Below are 20,296 nucleotides of genomic sequence, written 5' to 3' on the forward strand. Positions count from 1 at the left end.
TATTTCTCGCTACTTGAGAGACAACATTCCCAGTAGGTGGAACTGGTTGCTGGTTAAGAGAAAAGAGAATAATGAGATCAGGGAGATCAAGTCGGCTCTTTGCTGGAAAAGCTCAAAACTATTTCTAGTGACCTTATGGGTTTGGCAGTTGCATTAATCTGTATTTAAAATGGATTATTAATTGTATGTGGCAGGGCACATGGCTAGAGCCGACTGTGTGTGCCAGTATAGGGGTGCAAAGCGGATATATATAATGTAGGGGGGCAGTACAACTATGGGAGCCTACATACACTGGCAGGTACAGGCGCAGTAGGGTATAAGCCAATTACACATGAAAAGCTGCTTTTTCCCTTTACTGTGTATGCGCCTGTCTGTGTCCAAAGGGAAGAAGAGGAAAGAGACAGGTGGGCAGATAGATAGAGCGATGGATGATAGATGATAGATAGGTAGGTAGGTAGATAGATAGAAAGATAGAGAGATAGAGAGATAGATGATAGATAGGGAGATAGATAGATAAAGGATAGATAGATAGAGAGATAGATAGATAGATAGATAGATAGATAGATAGATGATAGAGAGATAGATAGATAGATAGAAGATAGATAGAGGATAGATAGAGAGATAGATGATAGAGAGATAGATAGATAGATAGAAGATAGATAGAGGATAGATAGATAGATAGATAGATGATAGATAGATAGATGATAGATGATAGAGAGATAGATAGATAGATAGATGATAGAGAGATAGATAGATAGATAGATAGATAGATAGATAGATAGATAGATAGATAGAGGATAGATAGATAGAGAGATAGATAGATGATAGAGAGATAGATAGATGATAGATAGATAGATAGATGATAGATAGATAGATAGATGGATAGATAGATAGATAGATGGATAGATAGATAGGAAAGAAGACAGAAGAGGAAAGAGATATTTGCAGCTTCTCCGTTTTGCTTACCTCGCAGATGGTTTCAGTGGGTTGATGTTGTTGTTCTTCTGGTTGAACCTGTTTCACATAAAGAAAAGAGTTTATTTAATAGAAATAAAGAGCCAAGTATTTGATATTATACTGAAATGCAAACTGGGATGGGTACAATATATTTGCTTGGCAGTTCCCTCCTTACCAGAATAACAACTTCTTTATCTTTCACAATTCGTTTCTGAAAACAAAGAGAATAAAGTCGGATTATAAATGGTAACGATCGCGTTGGGAAATCGGTAACTTTTATTCGCAAACCCAAATCAGAGATATTAGAGTCAAACAAAGGCCCTTACTTTTCTAAAAAGTGGGAGGCAACAAAATACTTTTCGAAGTATGCGCCTCGCCATTTTCGCTGCCATTCTTTCTGCGGAGAGAGAGAAACATCATTGGTGCAAACGGTAGTAATCCGATTGGTTGCTTTTATTTATATTTTATTATTTATATAGAGACATTAAACAGTTTGGCCCCACTTTTGAGCCTTGTACCAAACCCTTTTCTTTAATAGTGTTTTAATGTCGGTTTGAAAAACAGGTGAAGCCACTGAATGAGATGTGATTGGCTGTCGGCTTTTTGTAACCGTGAATACATAGTCACCCAATGGGAACCCTGGAATTAAGCCAACAAAATTCAATAGGTGAAATCGGATTGGCTGTTGGTGGCTCCGCCCCCTTTTTCTACAAATAAAACTGCAATCCCCTAGTGACCAACTGTGAAGAGTTTGGGGTCCCCGGGGTTAATACTGTGAGAATGGCAGTAGGTTGGATTTCCCCATTGAAAGTCAATAGATAAAATCTGATTGGATGTTCATAGCCCTGCCCACTTTTGGGCATCCAACATATATCATCTTTTCATTCAAGCTGACCCCATGACTATGCGATTCAAGTTTGGGGGGTGCAGCTTCAAAGCTGTAAGATTGGCAGCAGTTTGAAAATCTTCCCTGTCAAAGTCAATGGGAAAATTGGGGGGTTCGGAGCGGCGCCACAAAAAGACGGGGGGCGGGATCGCTTAGAAAAACACAAGCAAACTGCTCTGCTATAAGGCGAAGAAGTGTGGGGAGTTTGGGTGTTGTACCCCTAAAGTTATAGGAGGAGTAGCGTTTAGAAAATGGGGGGCGCTAACCAACATAATTACGTTTCCCCATAGCAACCCATAGCAACCAATCAGCAGCATTTACTGGTCACAAAGCCAAAACAATGTATTGGTTGCTATGAGTTACTGCACACAGTGCTTAGTGGCTTTTATTACATAAGGGGTAAACCTCTGAATTTAAAAAAAAAATAATACTATTTACGAATGATAAAAGACGACCAATATAGATAAATAAAAGGAAGAAAACACGGTGTGGAATCCAATAAAATATATTAGAATTGGTAGGGTGATAAATCCCCGTAGGGAAATGGAAACTGTATGTATAGTATATACTGTATTGTATTTATATTGGCCCCTCCCCCTGGGGATCTTACAATGGAAATGATTGGCACAGGGAACATATTTGCCCCGCCCCTGTTTATATGTATAAAGCCGGACGCGACTGGCGCATTTAATGTACAAACGTAATAGCGAATTTTTATTCACAGTGCGAATGTCATGAAAAGCTTTTTAAATATGGCTTATTCCCAAATTGCTCTCTATAATAAATATCCCCCCCACTATGTTACACTCTGTAGTAGGGAATTAAATACAGTCGCGCGGGGTGTATCCTTCCCCCACTTGTTACACTGATAAATCTGTCCCTAAACCTTTATTTCCATAATGTCCCCCCTATGTAACCGGAGCTCCACTCACCTTGCTCGCGTAAGAAAGAATGTGCCGATCCCAGGCTGCTTAGCAACAACCTCAGCTTTCTGCATTGTGACATCACAATACAGCTGCCTGCACTGTGACATCACAATGGCTCAAGCAATGCGATTACTGACAGGAGTTATGGGCACTGGGGGGGCTGTAATACTGATACTAATAATGGCAGGGGGTAAGGTTATTGGGGCAGTTGATATTGATATATGGATGTATAATATAAATAACATAACAATACAGGGCATTATTGTGCTGTTTATATTGAGCTAATACAGTATGTATATGTACAGGTATAGGATCTATTATCCAGAATGCTCGGGATCTGGGGTTTTCCAGATAAGCGGTCTTTCTGTAATTGGGATCTCCTACCTAAGTCTGCTACAAAAATTATTTCAACTGTAATTAAACCCAATAGGGCTGTTCTGCCCCCAATAAGGGGTAATTATATCTTAGTTGGGATCAAGTACAGGTACTGTTTTATTATTACAGAGAAAAGGGAATCATTTAACCATTAAATAAACCCAATAGGGCTGTTCTGCCCCCAATAAGGGGTAATTATATCTTAAGGAATCATTTTTAAAAATTTGAATTATTTTCTTATAATGGAGTCTATGAGAGACGGCCTGTAATTCCGAGCTCTGTTACTAGAACTCCCACAATCCCTTGCTCCAGCCCATGTGATGCCATCATTACTAGCAAGAGATACTGAGAGCCTGACTGTTATACAGAATGTACCAATACATGGGCCGGGGGTACCAATCTGCACATAGGGGGAGTAGCAAGAATGGCAGCTCCCAAATAGAGGGGATCCCATAGAAAGCAAGGGGAGGGTTACAGGCACTTATTTGGATTTCATGGAATATAAGGGCCAATGGGTTGGGAATGATGGGGCTGCTTAACTGTATCCCCTGTGTGAGTGTCTGTATGGTACAGATTAGCTGTATGGGTTACAGCCAATCACAGTAGCCCAACTGTAATTGGCTGCTGGATCACCTCACTAAATGGTACTAAGGTAAATGGGGCGCTGACAACCAGATGGCAAGGGACACAGACTGCAGATCTGATAGGGGATGCTGGGACATGTAGGCCAGTGACAGTTATAGGACTACAGGCTGCAGCTCTGATAGGGGATGCTGGGACATGTAGGCCAGTGACAGTTATAGGGCTACAGACTGCAGCTCTGATAGGGGATGCTGGGACATGTAGGCCAGTGACAGTTATAGGACTACAGGCTGCAGCTCTGATAGGGGATGCTGGGACATGTAGGCCAGTGACAGTTATAGGACTACAGGCTGCAGCTCTAATAGGGGATGCTGGGACATGTAGGCCAGTGACAGTTATAGGACTACAGGCTGCAGCTCTGATAGGGGATGCTGGGACACATAGGCCAGTGACAATTATAGGACTACAGGCTGCAGCTCTGATAGGGGATGCTGGGATATGTAGGCCAGTGACAGTTATAGGACTACAGGCTGCAGCTCTGATAGGGGATGCTGGGACACGTAGTCCAGTGACAGTTATAGGACTACAGGCTGCAGCTCTGATAGGGGATGCTGGGACATGTAGGCCAGTGACAGTTATAGGGCTACAGGCTGCAGCTCTGATAGGGGATGCTGGGACATGTAGGCCAGTGACAGTTATAGGGCTACAGGCTGCAGCTCTGATAGGGGATGCTGGGACACGTAGGCCAGTGACAGTTATAGGACTACAGGCTGCAGCTCTGATAGGGGATGCTGGGACATGTAGGCCAGTGACAGTTATAGGGCTACAGGCTGCAGCTCTGATAGGGGATGCTGGGACATGTAGGCCAGTGACAGTTATAGGGCTACAGGCTGCAGCTCTGATAGGGGATGCTGGGACATGTAGGCCAGTGACAGTTATAGGGCTACAGGCTGCAGCTCTGATAGGGGTTGCTGGGACACGTAGGCCAGTGACAGTTATAGGAGTTGCCAGCAGGCGGCAATTAACCACCATCTGTCGTAGACCCATGAATGAGGTGTCAAACCATGCGGCTTATTCGGAATGGGGTGCTATGACTTTTGTTGACCATAACAGACTGTTCTTCGACTTTAGCTTATTCTTCCGCTTCTTCTTATTCTTAGCGCCCCCCATTTTCTAAATGCTACTCCTCCTACAGGTTTAGGGGTACAACACCCAAACTCCCCACACTTCTTCGCCCTATAGCGGAGCAGGTTGCTTGTGCTTTTCTAAGCGATCCGGCCCCCCGTCTTTTTGTGGCGCCGCTCCGAACCCCCCAATTTTCCCATTGACTTTGACAGGGAAGATTTTCAAACTGCTGCCACACTTACAGCTTTGAAGCTGCACCCCCCAAACTTGAATAACATAATCATGGGGTTGCCCCGAATGAAGCAGCAACATTTGTTGGATGACCCCAAAGTGGGAGGGGCCAACAACAGCCAATCAAATTTTAATAATTGACTTTTATGGGGAAATTGAAACTGCTGCCAATCTTACAGCTGTGAGGCCACACACCCCAAACTTGAATCACACAGTCATGGGCTCAGCCTGAATGAAAATAGGATGATTATTGGATGCCCAAAAGTGGGCGGAGATGTGAACAGCCAATCAGATTTTACCTATTGACTTGGCAGAAATCCAACCTGCTGCCAGTCTCACACTAATAACACTGGGGTCCCCAAACTTTGCAGGGTTAGGCTCCAGGTGACTGCGGTTTAAGGTTAGGAAAAGTGGGCAGAGCCACCAACAGCCAATCAGATTTTACCTATTGACTTTCAATGGGGAAATCCAGCCTGCTGCCAGTCTCACAGTATTAACACCAGGGTCCCCACAGTTTTCACATCACAATTCACCTATTGACTTTTATTGGTTTAAATTTTAATTGCTGCCGTTCTTTAACTATAAATCCCAGGGCCCCTAAACTTCGCAGAGTTAGTCACGGGGTAACTGCAGTTCCAGGTTAGAAAAAGGGGGTGGAGTCACCAACCGCCAATCAGATGTCGTTGACTTTCAGTGGGGAAATTTAAGTTGCTGCCATTCAGACACTATTAAAACCAGGGTCCCCAAACTTTGCACAGTTGGTTTTACTGTATAACTGTGGGTCCAAGGTTAGAAAAAGTGGGCGGAGCCCAATCAGTGACTTCATGTTTTTCAACCCAACATGAAGTTTGTTCTCAAACTTCCCTTTCTAGTTCCTACTGTGATTGGCTGCAAGTTTGCCACACATGTATATGTTGCTAAAGTAAGTGGGACCCTAGCAACCAAAAGACACAGTCATTACTGTCTCCCTTACTTCAGCCCGTGGTCTCTCCCAGGCAGGTACCAACTGGCAGCCATCAGACTTATGGCAGTGACAGTTGGAGGCTGGGAATAGGGCAGCTCTGAGACTTGTATCTCTATACCCTTTAGCCCTGACACTTACATACAGTGTAACTTACAGAGAGAAATAAGAATATGAAGGAATCTGGTACCAAATCCCTTTCTATCCTTCTGTGTATTTATCCCGAGAGGTTTGCAGTCTCCCTGCTCCCCCATTCCTCCCACCAACCCCAACTCTCCCATAATGACATTTATATTAGAATAAGTACAAACCCAAGACTGATACCCCAAGTGCTGCCCAGAGTCCCACCTAGTGATTTCCTCCATTTCTGCCATTATTTCCCTTAATGCCCCCCCCCCCCAGTGTATCAGTGCTGCACCCCTCCAGCTGAACATTCCCATCATTCCCGTACCCCTGACTTGCCGAGGGGTAACATAAAAGTTCAGACACCATTGGATAGCCCTGTTTGAGTCACGGGGATATTAGACTTACAATAATGAGAAATAAACCCATTTAGAATTATGGTTGTGTTCATGATTTATTTTTCCTATTAAACAGACCAACTGCATTAAGCCTCACGCTGTGCAAACACTCACATCTGACATATTAGTGTAAATTGCCATATTGCTGCCACATCTGAGTGTTCATTCACTGGATCATTCTGGGTGTCTTTATATAAATCGCTCTGCTTTCCTGGTGTCAATGAAATGGAAGAGGCAAGTGGTATGGCAGCTCCACCCAGCAAAGGGAGAGGCTAACATGGGGGCAGGTATGAGGCCAATGCAGGATAAAGGTGGTGTTGGCAGAGGTTCAAAAGGGTTTATTCTAAAAGGTTCATTAAAGACCTTCCCAAATTACAGGGCATTTACATAAACCTTTATATACATGGGTTATATGATGCTATAAGTACTCCCACTCTCATACATATACACACCCATACCACACATATACACACCCACACCATACATACAACATATACACAACACATATACACACCCATACACACCCATAACACACTCATACATATACACACCCATACACACATATACACACCCATACACACATATACACACCCACACTCATACATATACACACCCATACACACATATACACACCCACACTCATACATATACACACACATATACACATATACACACCCATACACACATATACACACCCACACACATACATATACACACCCATACACACATATACACACCCACACTCATACATATACACACCCACACACACATATACACACCCATACACACATATACACACCCACACTCATACATATACACACCCATACACACATATACACACCCACACTCATACATATACACACCCATACACACATATACACACCCATACACACATATACACACCCACACTCATATATATACACACCCATACACACATATACACACCCACACTCATACATATACACACACATATACACATATACACACCCATACACACATATACACATCCATACTCATACATATACATACACATATACACACCCATACACACAGATACACACCCATACACACAGATACACACCCACACTCATACATATATACACACACATATACACATATACACACCCATACACACATATACACACTCATACACACATATACACACATATACACACCCATACTCATACATATACACACCCATACACACATACACACCCATACTCATACATATACACACCCATACTCATACATATACACACCCATACACACACATATACACACCCACACTCATACATATACACACCCATACACACATATACACACACACATACACACCCATACACACACATATACACACCCATACACACATATACACACTCATACACACATATACACACACATATACACACTCATACACACACATACACACTCATACACACATATACACACACATATACACACTCATACACACATATACACACACATACACACTCATACACACATATACACACCCATACACACATATACACACCCATACACACATATACACACTCATACACACATATACACACTCATACACACATATACACACCCATACACATATATACACACACCCATACACACATATACACACCCACACAGATATACACACCCACACACACCCATGCACACCCATATACACACCCATACACACATATACACACCCATACACACACCCATACACACTCATACACACACCCATACACACTCATACACACTTGTATACAAACGAGCAACCTGCAGCCAATGGGAGAGTATTTCTTGCACCACCATAACAAATCAAAATTGTTGTTTACCATTACCTGCTATCTAGTTCCTCTAGGGGGCAGTAGATAGCAGGCAGGATTGCCATTGAAGTAAAGTGCACTTTATGGAGAGGGTGCAATACCTTCAGGCCTGCACTGATCTAGGGGGGCAGATGTGTGGCCATTAGGCTCCTCTGTGGGTGCAATTGTTTTCGGGACTTCTTCAAAGGTCCATTAGTTCCAGACTCCTTATAAGTCTTCAGACTGGAGGGGGGAAGGATAAAGGGGTTTCCTGAAGCCTGAAGACCCTTACCTCCTTCATGCTTTTTGGTCGGGGATAAAGGTGCCCACCCTAGCTCTTGGACGAGGTTGGGACAGAAGAAACTCTTTGACACATTTGGCCACTGTCCTGGGGTTTTATGGGAACTTACACGTACACGTGGCCTTACACGTAATGATCCGCTCACCTGGTGATGTCGCCAAGCGAGCTGATCTTCTCCCGAATATCCCCACCTACGGGTGGGCGATATCGGGTGAATTCAGGATAATTCAGTCGTTTGGCCCTTGGGCCAAAGGATCGAATTATAACAACTGGAATAGGCGCAGTCGGTTTGGGTTCACATCAACGAGCCAATGCGGTCTCCAATTTGGCTGAATTTTTTAACCTGCCCGATTGACATCTGCCCGATTTCAGGCCAGGTATTGGTCAGGCAGGTCAGTCGTTGTTTCCCCTACATGGCGCGCTAAGCCGAATCGGTCTAAGGGACCCATATCGGCAGTTACAATCGGCCCATGTATGGCCGCCTTAAGAGCATTGCAATTTTATGACACTTTGCGCTGGCTTTACTGCAGAAGAACCTACTCGGGCTTCTATGAAAAGAATAATAATAATACATTCCAAACAACGATGCCACCTGCTGGTTATTTCAGACAATGGGCTACAAGGGCTGAAGGTCACAAAGAAAATGATCATTGGTGTATGCTATAAACCACCCCGTATAGATGAGGGGGATGAGGCCCAGCTATTGTTGCAAATGGAGGAGGCTTCAAAATTGGGTCACGTTGTTATTATGGGGGACTTTAATTATCCGGACATTGACTGGAGTAATGGGGTGGCTAAGTCAGAAAAAGCTAGTAGGTTTGTAAATATGCTAAATGACAACTTTTTATTTCAGGCAGTTCAAGAACCCACTAGGAATGACGCTATTTTGGACCTGGTGATTTCTAATAATAATGAACTTATCTCTAACATTTGTGTGGGTGAGCATTTGGGGAACAGTGATCACAACATGGTCTCCTTTGAGATAATGCTGCAGAGACACCTCTATAAGGGAGTAACTAATACGCTCAATTTTAGACGTGCAGACTTTGCCAGTATAAGGGCATCTCTGCAATGTGTCAACTGGGAAAGGCTTTTCATGGGGTTAGACACAGAAGGAAAATGGAACATCTTTAAAACATTGCTTTGTAGGTATACACAACAGTATATTCCCCTTGTAAGCAAGGAGAGGCATCGCAAAGCAAAACCTTTATGGCTGAATAAAAGTGTTATTGTCGAGGTTGGTAAGAAAAAACGTGCTTTTAGGGCATTCAAGTTAGCTGGGACAGCGGAAACTTTCATCAGGTACAAGGAAGCAAATAAAGCAGCAAAAAAGCTATCAGGCAAGCTAAAATAGAAATGGAAAGGGATATTGCAGCTAGGAGTAAAAAGAATCCTAAATTATTTTTTAATTATGTGAATAGTAAAAAAATGAAGCAAGAAGGGGTGGGAACTTTATTATCACGGGGGGGTAAGTTGGTTGATGAGAACGGGGAAAAAGCAGAAATTTTGAACTCTTATTTTTCATCTGTCTATACATCTGAGGAGCCAGATAATGAAGGCTTCCCTTGTAATATGCCCAGTTCTAGTAATTTAGCTACTGGCGCATGGGTCACTCGGGAGGAAATTCAAAAGAGACTTGAACATGTAAAGGTAAACAAAGGTCCAGGGCCGGATGGGATTCATCCCAGGGTATTAAATGAGCTGAGCGCTGTGATTGCCAAACCTCTTCACTTAATTTTTCAGGATTCATTGAGGTCTGGCATGGTGCCGAGAGACTGGCGGATTGCTAATGTGGTGCCGTTATTTAAAAAGGGATCCCGTTCTCAGCCTGAAAACTATAGGCCTGTTAGTCTGACATCAGTAGTAGGAAAACTTTTGGAAGGGGTAATAAGGGATAGGGTACTTGAATACATTGCAGTTCACAATACTATTAGTTTGTGCCAGCATGGTTTTATGCGTAACAGATCTTGCCAGACTAATTTAGTCGCCTTTTATGAGGAGGTGAGCAGGAACCTCGATGCTGGAATGGCAGTTGATGTCATCTACTTGGACTTTGCTAAAGCGTTTGATACAGTACCTCACAGAAGGTTAATGATCAAATTAAGGAATATTGGCCTAGAACATAATATTTGTAATTGGATAGAGAACTGGCTGAAGGATAGAGTACAAAGAGTGGTTGTAAATGGAACATTTTCTAATTGGGCCAGTGTGGTTAGTGGAGTACCGCAGGGGTCAGTCCTTGGGCCTTTGCTTTTAACTTGTTTATTAATGACCTGGAGGTGGGCATAGACAGTACTGTTTCTATTTTTGCTGATGACACTAAATTGTGCAAAACTATAAGTTCCATGCAGGATGCTGCTGCTTTGCAGAGCGATTTGACAAAATTAGATAACTGGGCAGCAAACTGGAAAATGAGGTTCAATGTTGATAAGTGCAAAGTTATGCACTTTGGTAGAAATAATATAAACGCAAACTATCTACTGAATGGTAGTGTGTTGGGGGTTTCCTTAATGGAGAAGGATCTAGGGGTTTTTGTTGATAACAAGTTGTCTAATGCCAGGCAGTGTCATTCTGTGGCTACTAAAGCAAATAAAGTGCTGTCTTGTATAAAAAAGGGCATTGACTCAAGGGATGAGAACATAATTTTGCCCCTTTATAGGTCCCTGGTAAGGCCTCACCTTGAGTATGCAGTGCAGTTTTGGGCTCCAGTCCTTAAGAAGGATATTAATGAGCTGGAGAGAGTGCAGAGACTGCAACTAAACTGGTTAAGGGGATGGAAGATTTAAACTATGAGGTTAGACTGTCAGGGTTGGGGTTGTTTTCTCTGGAAAAGAGGCGCTTGCGAGGGGACATGATTACTCTGTACAAGTACATTAGAGGGGATTATAGGCAGTTGGGGGATGTTCTTTTTTCCCATAAAAACAATCAGCGCACCAGAGGTCACCCCTTTAGATTAGAGGAAAGGAGCTTCCATTTGAAGCAGCGTAGGTGGTTTTTCACGGTGAGGGCAGTGAGGTTGGGGAATGCCCTTCCTAGTGATGTGGTAATGGCAGATTCTGTTAATGCCTTTAAGAGGGGCCTGGATGAGTTCTTGATCAATCAGAATATCCAAGGCTATTGTGATACTAATATCTACAGTTAGTACTAGTGGTTGTATATATAGTGTATGTATGTGAGTGTATAGATTGGTAGGTGTGGGTTAGGTGTGCTGGGTTTACTTGGATGGGTTGAACTTGATGGACACTGGTCTTTTTTCAACCCTATGTAACTATGTAACTATGTAATGGGCTACAAGTTAGCGGAGAAAAGTCATGTGACATTTCACTTGTCAGTTCACAAGACATTTTATTCAGGAAATTCATTTTCAGCCGGCTGTAGCTTGTTGGCAGAACTGGGCAGCAGCTGGTGCCGTTGTTCATTATATTAACAGTTTAAAAAACTGCTGATATTGTGAAAACTAGTTAATAAATGTAAATTGGAAAAATGCTCAGAAGAGCAATTTTATGTGAATTTGTTTGGAGCATTTACATTTTAGCATGTTGAAATACCTTGAAATTTTCCTTGATCCTGGCTGGAGTGAAGCTCTTTGCAAGGACGACGACTCCTCATTGGAGCAGGTACCGCATTGCGACATGAGCGGGGGTCCGATTGTGCTTCTTAGCAATGGCGCCCAGTATGGGGTTTTCCAAGAGTACAGGAGTGCTCTGATCTACCCTGAAATGGAAAGGGAGGGCGAGATCCTAATTCTGTCTCTTTTCCTTTGTTTCCCCCACACCAGGGGCATTTTCACTGCCAGAAAACAGCTCACTTCTCATATCTGCCGTACGTTTATTGATAAAAGACACTATTAAAGTTTTACCAGTTCTCCTCCCTGCTGGACCCCAATACACCATATGCCACCAGAACGATGTCCTTGGACTTGCAGAACTCCAGCAGTTTGCTCTGATCCAGGTAAATGGGACATTCCACCTGCAGTGGGCGGAGACAGAGGGTTCTGGATTTTTACTGGTGCTCCTCCCCCATGTGCTTATTAATGAGATTAAAACACTGAGCAGATTTACCTGGTTACAGACGGGTTTATATTTCAGCCCAGGCATATTGAGGATCAGCTCCAGCTGCTTGTGGTTAAAATTGGACACCCCAATCGATCTGACCAGCCCTGCGTCTTTGCACTTTTCCAGAGCCTGATGGGAACAAAATCACTCTATAAATGACTTGTTATTGCCCCATACTCCGTATTCGGTCTCCACCCTTTCCTGATGCCCCAGACAAGCCAGAGAACCCCCCCCCCAGGAACAGCCCTACCTTCCATGTGTCTCTAAGATCCGTGTTATGGAAAATAGGTTTCCCATTTTCATCCAATGGCAAGGGGTCATCTCCAGGCTTAAACATAAACAAAAAAAGAATAATAATTAAAATTATTATTCTGAACTGATTGGATTAAACTGACCCTAGCAACCTGTTAGGCTCAAGTAGTGGGTGGGACAAAACTGTCTAATGACATCCTACAAAGGGAGGGGCAGGGAGTCTGTGACTCAAGCAATGGGCGGGACTACAATTCTCTGATGGCTCTTTACATGGTGGCACATTATTAGACTCACCTTGAACTCCACCGGATTATGGATGATGAAGAGATCCATGTAATCCAACTGCAGATCTGTCAGAGATTTCTCCAGGGCTGGACGGACCCTCTCGGGGGTATGGAACGTGGACCAGAGCTGATGAGTAAAATGGAAAGTCTCCAAGTTAAGATCTAGGTTGGATTTTACCAGGGGCTTGTTGGAATTCTATTTGGAATTGGGATGCCGGCCGCCCCCCTTCCAGTGTGCCCAGGGTCAGACTGGGGTATGCGGGCCATCTCATGGGCCCCCACTTTCACACTTACCTGGGCACCATTGGGGCAGGGAGGATCTAGGGTGGAGCACTTCCTAGCAGGGATCTGTTCTGGGTCAGCAGACCCCACCGGGTTTTTTCCAGTGTCCCACTGGCCCAGTCCAACCCTGAGTGTACCCCAAGTATCAGGCCTCATTAACCAAGGACGGGGCAACACGCAAAAAGCAAAGCCTGTTATTAAGCCGCTGCTTTAGGGGCCACTTGAAATAAGGGCTCCATTATGTCTGGGAGATGCTTCATTCAGATGTTATAGAAGGTGCCGGATGCTACTAATAGCTTTGTCCCTTGCAGTTCCACATCTCACCTCTCAATAGGAACGAATCCCATTGACTGCAGCAGAACAGCGCCACTGCTCTCGGACATGACCAACCTTTCATTTTAATCAGATCTCAGGATGTATTTACTTCTCCCCTATATATATTTCTCTGGTCAAATTGACAATCGTTTTCCTGCTTGCCCATTCCCACCCAGTTAATCATGGTGAGTTTCTTGGTTACCTTCCCAGTGTAGAACACGTCCTCCCTCTTCACAGTACCATCCGCAATCTTTGCCTTGATCGCCCGTCCAACCTCCACCTCATTCCCATAGATAAACGCGCAGTCAATATGGCGGTATCCAACGTCAATGGCCACTTTGGTGCCTTCTTCTGCCAAGCTCTTGGGGAACTGAGGATAAAATAACATTATAATACATAGATAAACAGTGAAAGCTCCCCAGCATACCCCTGTCATTCCTCTGTCACTAGCCAATTAGCAGTAGAGGGGAAAAATCATCTATATGATCAAAGGGGGGGTCAGTGGGGCTGTACATATTTATATGGATGTGGCACATTCACAAATTCACCCCCATCCCGTCCCAATGATCTTCTGAGTCCCTTGGTCTGTATGAAATGTGTATGCAGGACTCTGGCCATTCGTTGGTTTATTAGGATAGTTTAGAAGTAGAACTGGCAAACAGGAAAAGAGCTGCCTATCAATAGGAAGACTGACCTAGAACACTTGAGACTTTAAGAGTGATCTAGAACACTTGTAGGTCTCTATAAAAGTATATTGCATATGAAAGCTGTAAAACCCTGCTTCATCCAAATAAACCATTTTCATAAAAATATACTTTTTTAGTAGTATGTGCTATTGGGTAATAGAAAATTGCCATTTTGAGAGTTAAAGGAACAGTAACACCAAAAAATGAAAGTGTATAAAAGTAACTAAAATATAATGTGCTGCTGCCCTGCACTGGTAAAAGTTGTGTGTTTACTTCAGAAAGTCTACTATAATTTATATAAATAAGCTGCTGTGTAGCCATGGAGGCAGCCATTTAAAGGAGAAAAGGCACAGGCACATAGCAGATAACAGATAAAACACCATTGTATTCTACAGAGCTTGTCTGTTATCTGCTATGTAACCTGTGCCTTTTCTTCTTTTTTCCAGCTTGAATGGCTGCCCCCGTGGCTACACAGCAGCTTATTATATAAATTATAGTAGTGTTACTGTAGCAAACACACCAGTTTTACCAGTGCAGGGCAACAGTGCATTATATTTTTATTACTTTAAAGCTCTTTCATTTTTTGGTGTTACTGTTCCTTTAAGGGCCGCCCCCTGGGATCAAAGGAGTCTCAGTGCACACAAACAAGCCAAGGCACACATACATGCTAGGCCCCATCAGCCAATGAATGGGCAGAGTTCTGCCTTTTGCTCCCACACTACTTCCTGTTACAGTTAGAGCTGCATCACTTCCTGTCAGCTGATCTCTGAGGAAATGGCGGCTCAAGGGAAAGGGTGTAAAAGGGCAATATTTACTGATATATATATTCCAGTTTGGGGAGATTCTTTAATAGGCCACTTAACGCAATATAAACTGTCTGTTGGTTACGTATTCATTCTGGGGGGTATAGTTTTCCTTACAGACTGGCCTAGAACACTAGAAAATTTAAGACTGACCTAGAACACCAGAGACTTTATGGGGAGGGATATACACAAAAACACCTACCTTTCCATACAGAATGAGATAGTTCAGATAGGGGTTGTCATCGTGGGGAAAGGGGTGGGGGGTTATGGGAGGTACTGCAGGCTTGTGTGGGCTGAGCTTGGGAGTATCGTGGGAGGAGTTTGGGCATAATTGGGGATTGGTCTTGGTGGATAAGGGGCATGAACTTGTATTCAAGGGACATTTTTTCATTGGGGGCTGGGACGATTTTAAAAAATGGGCAAAAGGGGCATTAGCAGGATAGGGGGCCCACTAGCACATATATTATCTGGGATAACTTTATTTAATCAACTGGAAGAGCTCTACATGATGGTTATATTTTGTCATTTTTCTGCTCCCAGGGGACCCTGGGGGCCACGTCTACTTCAGTAGGTGCAGACCATTTCTTCATCGTCTGCCTTACAATATTGAACTTCAGGGTTATTCTATCACAAATGTTTGGGGCAGTGGGGGCCCACTAATTACATTTTGCCCAGGGCCTTCTGGTACCTGTTGGGGGCCCATTTTACATCACAGGCGCCAAGGTGAGCAGTTGGCTAATAAGTGGGGACCCCTTGGACGGATTCCTTGGTGCACCCCCACAATAATGGCCACTTATACACATGCCAGCAGCGGCACAGGGGGCCTGCAAAAGGGGGGCAGTTATGGATTTTGGGCTCATACATTTCTCCCTACTCCCCACTATCATGTGGCCGGTCAGTCCCAAAATAAAAAAAATGCGACAAGTATTGGAGGTACAGGTATAGGACCCATTATCCAGAATGCTTGGGACCAAGGGTATTCCAGATAAGGGGTCTTTCTGTAATTTGGGTCTCCATACCATAAGCCTACTAAAAAATCAATAAACCATTAAATAAACCCAATAGGGCTGTTCTGCCCAATAAGGGGTAATTATATCTTAGTTGGGATCAAGTACAGGTACTGTTTTATTATTACAGAGAAAAGGGAATCATTTAACCATTAAATAAACCCAATAGGATTGTTCTGCCCCCAATAAGGGGTAATTATATCTTAGTTGGGATCATGTACAGGTACTGTTTTATTATTACAGAGAAAAGGGAATCATTTAACCATTAAATAAACCCAATAGGGCTGTTCTGCCCCCAATAAGGGGTAATTATATCTTAGTTGGGATCAAGTACAGGTACTGTTTTATTATTACAGAGAAAAGGGAATCATTTAACCATTAAATAAACCCAATAGGGCTGTTCTGCCCCCAATAAGGGGTAATTATATCTTAGTTGGGATCAAGTACAGGTACTGGTTTATTATTACAGAGAAAAGGGAATCATTTAACCATTAAATAAACCCAATAGGACTGTTCTGCCCCAATAAGGGGTAATTATATCTTAGTTGGGATCAAGTACAGGTACTGGTTTATTATTACAGAGAAAAGGGAATCATTTAACCATTAAATAAACCCAATAGGGCTGTTCTGCCCCCAATAAGGGGTAATTATATCTTAGTTGGGATCAAGTACAGGTACTGTTTTATTATTACAGAGAAAAGGGAATCATTTAACCATTAAATAAACCCAATAGGGCTGTTCTGCCCCCAATAAGGGGTAATTATATCTTAGTTGGGATCAAGTACAGGTACTGTTTTATTATTACAGAGAAAAAGGAAATCAGTTTTAAAATTCTGAATTATTTGATTAAAATGGAGTCTATGGGAGACAGGCTTTCCGTAATTCGGAGCTTTCCGGATAACTGGTTTCCGTATAAGGGATCCCATACCTGTATAAAGAAATCAGCAGTTGCAGAGCTAACCTGGGGCAATTGCCAGGGGGGCAACGGTTCCCCCCAGACGCCCACAGTCACAATGCTGTAGAATTGCTTGGACAGTTAGACTGTGGTCTTCCCCAGCTCTTCTACCATTAGACTTGGGGAGTTGAAAGAGTTATGGGGCATAATACCGGGCACTGCCAGGGTATAACCAAAGCAAATCCCCATTTCCCCCCACAGTACCAGTCTAATTGCAAACTGGCAATCTGTGGGTTCTGGCAAGCGCCAGAGGGGCTGCTGTAAGGTGCCATAGAAATGGGGTGGGCAAACTTTTTGACTCGGGGGCCACATTGACTTACAGACGGGTTACGCCGTTTACGCTTGTCAGTCCAGTCGCGTGATGAGACTTGCGGAGTCGGCGGGCCAGATTAAGAAGACCAACGAGCTGGACGTGGCCCGCGGGCCGTAGTTTGCCCACCCCTGCCATAGACAGTCACTATTTATTAGGTCTGTGGGGAGCTGTTTGGGCCTCTGTGTACTTGATATGTCAGGGCATGGCATCCATTAAGTAGCTTTTTGGCACACAGTTTTAGAGTTGAGTCGGCATCACGACCTGGTGCAGCAAGGCTGGACCTATAGGGGTGAGTAATGGAGGGGGTACCGGATCGAGCAGTATCACCAGGGCACAAATACTACTTTACCCAGCTCTAGTATGCGGCACCAATAATGGCATTAGTTGCTTAGGGTTTCTCCCCCGGGTGCCCCCGTCCGCCCACCCAGCACCAGCCCCTTCCTCCCCACTTTCGCACCTTATAACAACAGGGAGCAGCAGTTGTTGCAGGTGGGTCAGCGGGAGCCACGAGGACTGGTGTCATGCCAGCCCGGTACAACCCCAGCCGTCAAGGAATTCTGGGAATTGTGGTATAGGAACAGCTGGACAGTTGTGACCCACCCAAGATATTTGGCCATCAGACCTACCAGACAGCACAGAAGGTGTTCCTACCAACAGGGAGCACTTACCTTCTCTGGGGCGTAGGTGCCAAACCCAAGCACTGGCATTTTGTGCCCATCATTCAGCTCAACGCAGGAGTCTTTGTGCAGCACCATGGCTACTGTGAGCGATCCTTCCCCTCCAACGCTTGGACTGCTCTCTGTCCCTGCCCCACCTTCCCCACAGTTATACTGTATTTATAGCCCCGCCCCCCTAAGCCTTTTTAACTTTTCCCCCCCAGGGTGCTGTCACCAGGTCATGTGACTTCTAATTTCCCACGCACTCACTCTGGTCCCGTTGTGAGCTGCAGAGTCGCTCAACTATCAGCAAAATAAAAGTGATATATAAAATTTAATTTGCTTCCACTCTGCATTCACATCGCTCCCTGCCGCCAGCTGCACTGGATTCTGACCAGTCTGTCTTTTGTGTTCCACTTTTGAATGCACTACAATTGCACTACAGGTCAAAAGGAATTTTTTTTTTTTGCTGTTTTACCGTCCCCCCCCCCCCCCCCCCCCCCACTGTACCTGTTCTACTTGCTCTCCTACATTCACAACAAGGTTTAACCTTTGGATAAAATATCCAAATATTTTTATTTATTATTAAGGAACACAGCAGCACTGCCCGGGTATCTTGGGCATACTTGCTGGGCAGGGATCGTATGGGGACATCAGGGTACAAATAGTGCCAATATAACCTGTTTGTTACATTTGCCATAGACACCTAAACTCAACTCTACTCCGGTTGAACATGTAATATACTGAACTGTTAGATCAAACAGGAGAAACCTTATCATGATGCAGGGCCACTGATTCAGACCAATTTGGCAGCTTATCTGCCCGTGTATAGGCCCCTCTGCAGCCCCCCCCCAACCGATATCTGGTCAGCCAGATGTCAATCAGAAAAGCTTCATTTTTCTGTTGGATTGAGGTGATCCTCGCTCTCTTCTTGTACCCCTTTCATTGTAATGTGATGGTTTGGCCCAAGGCATTAGCACAATATCACCCACCCAAGATTGGGGGGAAGATTCGCTTTTTTGCAACTTCGCCAAACAAGTGAACCTTGCTGTGTACGGCCACCTCTAGAGGAAGTTACTAGTAATTATATATGGCTTTCTAGTAATAGGAAATGTGTATGTAGCTGGAGCTCCCCCCAGTGGCAGCCATGGGCATTGCCCAAAACAATTCTGACCATTTCCCCAGTTTTATTACTTTCCTCACTTTATTGTTGCCCCAGAGGAGTTTACACTCTAATAAACATGGGCAAAAACACTGAAGGTTTAGGAGCCAAATAACCTGCCTGAATCTATGAGGAAACAGGACTGCGGGCATGGGGAGTATGGTATTTGTATTATTGCATTTATTGTATTCCCTGTATAAGGCAGCCCTGCTTTAGTCAGGGAAACCAATCCCCAAAAAAAGAACTGGAGGAAACAAGGGAAGGTTTGTCCTTTATCCCCACCTTAATAATCAGTCCCATTGCCTCCATATGCTTATTTATTTCCCATTAAACATCCCTTAGTGATTATGAACTGGGCCCCAGGGTCATTCCATCTTATTATGATTCTTTGGTTGATTTATTTATAGCTTGTTCCACTGTATCAGTAACTGCCCTGTGCACTTTCCTATTGACCCCCTTGGGTTATAATATGAATGTGAAGGAAATGGGTTTATCAATCTGAACACTAACCTGTCCATAGCCTCCTGTCATTATGAAGCTGGCCACAAGATGGCACTACAAATAAATGATTTGAATCACTGATTGAATTTCCAGACCTTGCTGCCCCCCTGGGGGTGGTAGGGAAAGGGGACTGGGGTGGTGTTTGTGGGGTGTGTGCCCCCCTGATTTGTTGCAGGGGAAGGGGTGCCGGTGCAATGTAGATACATCACTGCATACACATGGAGATCTGCGATTGGCTAGGCCATCAAACATGAGGATTGCTGCCTGATTTGGCCACAATCAAGCAAAGCCCAATCAGATCACTGAGCAACAAGCTGCATGGACATTTGGTGCAGTCCTTGCCCCACGGGATGTC

The 20,296-nt window shown here is 44.0% G+C and overlaps 1 protein-coding gene across 3 annotated transcripts; it reads right to left on the minus strand.

The window, feature by feature from the left end:
* Positions 1 to 892: 892 nt before the first annotated feature.
* LOC100494522 (aldo-keto reductase family 1 member C1 homolog) lies at positions 893 to 18,428 on the minus strand. 3 transcript variants are annotated; one of them, XR_004219606.1, is made up of 8 exons: positions 18,291 to 18,428; positions 14,061 to 14,228; positions 13,272 to 13,388; positions 12,976 to 13,053; positions 12,732 to 12,854; positions 12,530 to 12,612; positions 12,219 to 12,384; positions 893 to 1,354 (listed from the first exon to the last, which is right to left on the minus strand). XR_004219606.1 is itself a non-coding variant. In XM_031890948.1 (7 exons), exons 1-7 carry the CDS (start codon positions 18,375 to 18,377, stop codon positions 12,276 to 12,278), a joined length of 792 nt encoding a protein of 263 aa, XP_031746808.1. In that variant the 5' UTR covers positions 18,378 to 18,428; the 3' UTR covers positions 11,966 to 12,275. The 3 variants fall into 3 exon arrangements, 1 of the variants encoding a protein (XP_031746808.1); XR_004219605.1 differs by having other exon boundaries at positions 12,530 to 12,639; XM_031890948.1 differs by lacking the exon at positions 893 to 1,354 and having other exon boundaries at positions 11,966 to 12,384; positions 12,530 to 12,639.
* Positions 18,429 to 20,296: the final 1,868 nt, after the last annotated feature.

The sequence above is a fragment of the Xenopus tropicalis genome, chromosome 8, assembly GCF_000004195.4.
Source record: "Xenopus tropicalis strain Nigerian chromosome 8, UCB_Xtro_10.0, whole genome shotgun sequence".
NCBI lineage: Eukaryota > Metazoa > Chordata > Amphibia > Anura > Pipidae > Xenopus > Xenopus tropicalis.